The 6,971-nt window shown below is 40.8% G+C and overlaps 1 protein-coding gene across 1 annotated transcript; it reads right to left on the bottom strand.

Moving 5' to 3' along the window:
• Window positions 1-291: 291 nt before the first annotated feature.
• On the bottom strand, window positions 292-6,745 carry LOC103702992 (protein DJ-1 homolog B-like). Its single transcript, XM_008785674.3, has 8 exons — window positions 6,579-6,745; window positions 6,289-6,489; window positions 6,053-6,202; window positions 5,539-5,721; window positions 3,300-3,380; window positions 1,171-1,371; window positions 947-1,087; window positions 292-828 (listed from the first exon to the last, which is right to left on the bottom strand). Exons 1-8 carry the CDS (start codon window positions 6,711-6,713, stop codon window positions 628-630), a joined length of 1,293 nt encoding a protein of 430 aa, XP_008783896.2. The 5' UTR covers window positions 6,714-6,745; the 3' UTR covers window positions 292-627.
• Between the last annotated feature and the right edge of the window lie 226 nt (window positions 6,746-6,971).

The raw sequence follows: 6,971 nt of genomic DNA, 5'->3' as shown, positions 1-6,971 counted from the left end.
ACTTTTAGAACACGGGGATCAAGTTGTGCATAGCATTTTTACCATTATCGCCACAGAAATACGGAAAAGGACTAGATCCTGAATGAACCGTTCCTCATGATATTATTATTGTTTTTCCAGTAAACCCCTTGCCAATCCCTTTTCTACCTCCTAAGTTGCCGTTCGCCCTCCAAACTAAATACAAGATTTCCCCGTAGTACGAGAAAAAAAAATGCACCCAGGTGCATTCAGTCAAAATGACTAGATGAATATCACCGCTCCACATCAATTGCATGTCTAAAGTCAGGAGTAATTTGTCGCAATGATGTTCAATCTGGACCTAGCATTCAGAATACAAGCCCTTATTCAGGCCCATCAAACCATGCGACACGTTCCTACTTCCAAAAAAACCAACATACCAAACTAGCGATTAAAAGGATATATATGACATACCGCAATCAAGCTGCAGCTGATACTCGTACTTCAAACAACATTATCCCAATTCACAAGCTTTATACAATCCACATCTATCGCTGAACCAACTTCCGAACCAACTGACTAAGATAGTAACACTCCCTCAAAACACAGGAACTACCTCACAGTCGCATAATACCTCTGCAGTCAGAGACTTGGAAAAGTTCAGCGCATTCATATGAAAACCAGAGTCTTCGCAAGGTTCAGGGCATTCTGTCGACCGAATAGCTTTTCAACAATGGCCAGTGCAAACTCCATGGATGTCCCTGGGCCTCTGCTCGTGATCAAGTTCCCATCAACCACAACCCTGTTCTCACATTCGCTTGGATCTGAAAGCTTGTTGCACATGGCTGGATATGCTGTTGCCTTCTTCCCCTACAGGAGAACATGCCAAGGTTAAAAGATTGTCCCTTTTTTTATTTTGTGACAGTGTGTGCGTGTTGGGGGGGTGGGGGGCGGGCACGAGAGAGAGAGAGAGACATGGCAGTCATACTTTAAGCAAGCCATGGGGCTCAAGGACCATAGCTGGAGAGGCACATATTGCCCCATAAAGTTTTTTCGATTTTGCTTGCTTTTTGAGTAAATCAACAAGCTTCTCTGAAGTAGAAAATGCTTGGGCACCACCAAGTCCACCCTGTAAACAAATAAAAGGGCATGAGACAGTTTACAGGTAGATCTGATACAGGGTAACAGTTCAATTAGACTGGCACAACTTACAGGCAGAACAATTAAATCGTATTGCAGCTTAACAGCCTCATCCAAGAGCATATCAGCTACTAGTTTCACTTTCCTGGATGCCACAATTTCCAGCTTATCTTCAACTGAGGCAACTATGACATTAGCTTTTGCTCTGCGTAAAATGTCAATGATCATAACAGCCTCCATTTCCTCTGAGCCATTGGCTATTGGCACAAGAATCTGGAGACACAGTAAAGAGACTAATGTTAACATAGAAATATTTACTTACTATAGAAAAGAAACGGATACCATATTTTTTGAAAAAAAGAGGAGCATACATGTCATCATGTCAACATCTTATCATTTTGCAAATTCACTTAACTTAATTAAAATATATTTAGTGCCCATCAATAAAAGATGATTATAATATAAGTAAACAAGATACACGAGCGGTAGGGTTATCAACAAGCTAGTTATCACGAGTCCAACTTTATCCAAGAATAAAGGCTATCATATTTATGATAGCATTTTGTGATCAGCTAGAAATGTGGCACGAAAAGGATGAAGCATGCATTACATAATATTCAATCAAGAATGAAGTTGCATAATCTCAGGTTCTAAGCATTTAGATTTTCATGCACAACTCTTGCTTGCAATAAAACTGCAGCTTCTTGCTGCCATTCTAAGTTCTTGCCATCTGTTTTCTTCCTACTAGAAGTAACATCAAACACAACATAGAGCCACACATTATGCATTCAGAATGCTTCTCTTTTTCTTTTTCCTTACTGGTGTACATCACTTTGTCCATGCAGGGATGCAAATCCAGCAAACTTTCCCATGAATAAAATAGGCTGTAGACGGTTTTCGCACCCAGAAATTGTCTTCTACAATTTTTTTCCCATACAATAGTGGTTAACTACAACCCACCTAAGCTAAGTTGTACCCTCTCATAGTATTTCGTGTAATCTGAATTGTCTGGGGAAAAATTTCAGGCCAAATTTAATTTGTTCCATCCACCATAGAGTGCCTTATTTCACAAACCAATTAACAGCCTAACATCCCTACCAGTGAACTTGATATCTGATACCTCGTTGACAGAGTGACGGTCCAATGAAGAGTACCATCTCAAAGGAACAAGAATGGCCCCATCCCACTTCCCTATTTGTCCGATGATTGTTAATGAGTTGCCCTCCACACATACTGGCTGATTCCCTCCCGAGACGCCCACAACAAATGGATGCATGGCCTAGTGGATTCCCTCCCGAGACCCCAAAGTTTGACCTCATTAACAGAGTTGACATTTGCGTAACACCACTCGGTCACTATTGTGCCACGTTTCTTCCACTATAACAAAAAAGTGCCTGTATATGACAGCATGCATATACTTTGGAGGGTCAAGCACGCACAAGGGCTAACGTCAATGCCTGCATATTATCCAGTCATCTATCAGACATGAAAGAAGAAGAGTGACAAATTGCAATTTGTCATCAAATTTTGGCTGCAAACATCTCCAGTAAGACCCCTTCTGAAGGTTTATGGTTCTTGAAATTATTTGGTTTCCAACTACCCCCTGCCTTCAGCATTCCCCTCTTTGTTGTTCAAACAAGGCCAGCTTCGAAAGCACATAAGGCTATCAGAACAAGGCTGATACGCCCATTGAATTCTATTCTGTGGCTTCACCAAAGTTCATTTTGGTCAAAAGACTGTCAGGATGTTCTTAAGATTCACATCATTTTTTATTGCAGCTTCAGTTAAATTAATTACCCCTCATGGTCTGCTTTCACATTCACTGTTCTGAATCCACTTTGCATCAGTTGGTTGACCTAGCATGGTTAACAGCCTTATTTTAGTCTTTTCTTTAATCATTTGCATTGTCACTGTTCTTCATTAGCTTTAATTTTCCTAAGTTCTCTCCAACACATAATCCAGTCAGAAAGAGCTCAAACTACAAACTCAACCGCTGCAGGGAGTTCAAATACCGTTGACTTGAAAAGCTATAAAAAAAATCAACAAATGAGGCAATCTACTTTAAGTAAGAAATCGGAAAGAAAACAAAATAAAGCCAGCAAACACAATTTTAATGCTAAAAAAATAAAAGAGGAAGCAATAAACAATGAAGGAAAGGCATATGCTAGAAAGGTCAAACAATACTGGATTTCCAGTCTCACCTGAGGTGTATTATTAATTTTCCAATCGATCGAGTTTAGCTCAGTCATAGCAAACTCAGCCCCATGATGAGGACGCATCACCTAAACAGATAACCAGACATCATTCATTAGCAAGTATGATGCACAATCACAAAAGAAATGTATTTGGATTAAAAGAAAATAAACTTTTCAAGGCAGTAAGAACATTAAATGAGGATAAATTCTTCTTAGCTCATGTACGCACATAACACAGCTTAAGATTCATTGAGAACATATACTTAGCAGTTGGCCTCAATAAAATACAGCTCAGTGGAATTGCACATAACACAACATTTTTGAAAATTTACAACTCATGGCTCACTAAAATCTAATAACATATGAACATTCTACATGCTAAATTTACAGGAAAGGAGAATGACCACTTCTTTCAGATGTCCCATCTTAGGTAAACATCCTTCTGTGATCATTAGGTCCAGGCAGGTGAGCAGCACCTTTCATGACTATATGGCTGTAATGGTGACTCCAGAATAGGAAAAAAAAGAGTAACCTAGGTGCTGATGAAGAAGAACCAAACTTTGCTCTTCCATTAAACTCAAGCTCTTCTTCGGAATGAAAAAACACAGCTAGTGTTGAAAGTAACTCTGAGTCATTCAATGCGATGTAAACAGGTGCGCATTCCTAGTTTGGGTCCAAGTTATGTTTCAGTGCGCTTTAGCTCTTTAAGAATAACGAAAGGCCAATGCTTCTTTGTGTAAGATAGCATGTAAAGTAGTGATGTGAATATAGAATAACTCACTCCAGCAAACACTCTACATGCTAAGCAAGAAAAAATGGTTTCTACTTGAGATTATGAACATATAAAAGAAACAAAAAGTTAAGATATAAATGGGAACGACAAACATAAGCTCTCTCAAATTGCATCATAAAGCTTCTTTCCATACCTTATGTTCCATTTCGCTGACTAGAAAAGGAGTAAGTAACAATTTTCTACAAATATAAGTTAGCAATAATAAACATTATATGTCAATCATACTTATGATAACAGCTTTTAATTAAGAAATTTTGCGCAATGATCAGCTCATCAGGTGCTCCCCTCTTACTCATGCTTCACATTGATACCTTCTAGTTTTACTATCACCAATTGCTACCAACGCTAATAGGAATGTGTTCCTCTTCATGTAGTGATTCTGTGATTGTATTAATTGAAGATTTATTCTTATTAGAACTATAGTGAATGTTTAAGTAAGGTGCTTCTGTTCGAGGTCAAACCCTTCAAGCATAGTCATGTGCCTATATTGTACCAAAACTATCCCCAGCCAACCTTAAACTCGTTATCCATCACCTTATGATTCAAGCAATGAGGTTCTTAAATTTATTCTGCTACAACAATGATCCTATTCAACATTCCATTTTATGTCGAAGCCCATAGAATGCTCCACCTTCATCCATTCTTTTACCCTGTATTTTCATGTATGCAACACTAGCCACCTTGGCATTAAATGGTTTTTCTTCAATGACACTAGCTAGCATTGCACAATATGTAACATGTCAGTAAGGGACCATCACAGTACAAGAATATGTAACCTAGCTTCATATGTATATGTCTGATTGACACACACTGACCTAGCACAATCCTTTTTCAGTTGCCACAAGCCCTGGCAAATGATTTGGCACGAGTAGCATGCCAGCCCATGACTGGCACAGGCATGGGAAATTGCACTTTAGTCCTTGCTTGCTTATATCAGTCACACAATGTTACAAGGTGTATCCCCCTCTTCTCTAGTTCCCATAAGACTTATTATTTATTTTATTTTTGCAATTTATATATGCATACATTATGTATGTATGCATGCATTATTGCAGAGATGAGACGATTCGTTTACATTTTCCATTGATCATGATAGACAGTATTATCCCGAAGTATCAACACATGCAGTGCAATCTTATATATTCTTCTTCTTCCTCGCAAATTATAACATGACATGAATGTCTTTCTCCAAAAACACAACATTGACTGGTCCACTTGTCTAGTAGTCAAAATATGTATCTATACTCGTCTTGATGTGTATCGATTGCAATAAAGTGTCCCTGTGTTTGGTTTTTCTGAGGTTGAAGCGTCAGGCGCTTTTGGACACCCTAACACTTGGGATGGCAAGGGTGACAAGTGTCTAGCTGGCACTCTTTCCCATTATAGGTCTATGAAAGTACAGGCATAAATAACTAAAAGAAAAAAACAAAACTCTTGAAGAACACAGATTACCATAGGCCCTGCAACTTCATCAGCTTTCTCTTTTCCATATAGTTGTTCCACCAAAGCCAAAGAAAACTCGATAGCTGTTCCTGGTCCACGGCTTGTGGCTACACGTCCATCCACTTGCACCCTTGATTCTACCTTTATCGCTTCAGAAGGGAGCTTCTCCATAAATGAAGGATAACAAGTTGCCTGTCGGGAAAATATTTAGGCCAAAAACAAGAAAGAAAGAAATATTGAACAACAACAAACATCATCACTAGACCAAATTCAGACAATGACAGGTGAAATTAGAACCTAAGAAGCAGCCACAAATTTAGAAATACGTACAGAGGGCGACAGAAAATTGTTGAATTGTAAACTTAATCGTAATCGCAATCGCAATCACTAGTTGATTAAATCGTTGTGAGCTTCTTGAAATTTCATAAAACGTAAAGATTGAAAAAAAAGGAAAAGAACTTCTTATTAAAATTTTATGTTAATAAATAAAAATTGAACAAAGGTCACTGATCAAGAATCTCACTTTTAAACCCTGGAGCAAACCCCATGATCCCAGTGCCACAGCCGGGGCGGCACAGATCGCGGCGTAAAGCCCTCCCTTTTCCGCTTGTTTCTTCACGATGCTCTGTAAGGCTCCACAATCCCTAAGAGTTGCCGAGCCTGGCATCCCTCCCTACATAAAATCCAAGAAAGTCAAGTAAGAGCCCCAGAAAAAGGATTCGGCAACCAAATCTTTCGAAGTAAGTCTCGCTAACTCACGGGAAGGGAGATGAGGTCGAAGGAAGAATCGGTGCAGTCCGACACGAGGGCGTCGGCCACGATCTTGATTCCCCAGCAGGCCTCGACGCGGAGGTCCTTCTCCGCCGATGCCACGGTGACGTCGGCGCCGGCCCTCCGGAGGACGTCGATGGTGATCACCGCTTCCATCGGCTCCGTCCCGTTGGCGATCGGGACCAGGACCTGGTCGGATTCCAGACAGGCGTCAGAGAAACGAGGAATCGAGGAGGGTTTTGAGGGAAATTAGAGGGGCGATGAGGAGAAGAGGCTACCTTCTTCGGGGGAGGAGAAGCCATGGACGACGAGCTCGCGAAGCGCAGTGGGGAGAGAAGTGATCCCCGGATGCTTCGAGAGGAGATGTTTTTGAAGAGCGGAAGGGGGAGAGGGACGAGATGACGCGTGGCCATCCGAGCCAAGGTTTCTTGATGAGAGGAGCGGGGCTCGCGTCATGTATACGCGTGCCTAACCAGGGAGGGTTAGGGTGCTGCTGCTTGTGGTGCATTGGCACGTACCCGTTCTGCTTGTGACTCAATCCGCTAGTCATAAAAATACAAATATCTGGGGATTGGTTCTAGCAGTCTCCAGTCCGCCGTTGCTTTGAAAGCTGTACTGATTGATGAATGGCGGAGTTAAGAAGGCAACGGTAGATTCGTACGAAGGACACG

This window comes from Phoenix dactylifera, chromosome 8, assembly GCF_009389715.1.
Source record: "Phoenix dactylifera cultivar Barhee BC4 chromosome 8, palm_55x_up_171113_PBpolish2nd_filt_p, whole genome shotgun sequence".
NCBI classification, from domain to species: Eukaryota; Viridiplantae; Streptophyta; class Magnoliopsida; order Arecales; family Arecaceae; genus Phoenix; species Phoenix dactylifera.
This window is presented reverse-complemented; position numbering and strand designations above follow the sequence as displayed.

Bases quoted from the DNA above. Each gene is read 5' to 3' on its own strand.
- LOC103702992 (XM_008785674.3), bottom strand. From the start codon at position 6,713: ATGGCCACGCGTCATCTCGTCCCTCTCCCCCTTCCGCTCTTCAAAAAC. The intron at 6,490-6,578 runs GTAGCCTCTTCT...GAATCCGACCAG, and splicing joins CTTCTCCTCCCCCGAAGAAG to GTCCTGGTCCCGATCGCCAA. The intron at 1,372-3,299 runs GTGAGACTGGAA...CTGTGTCTCCAG, and splicing joins AAATTAATAATACACCTCAG to ATTCTTGTGCCAATAGCCAA.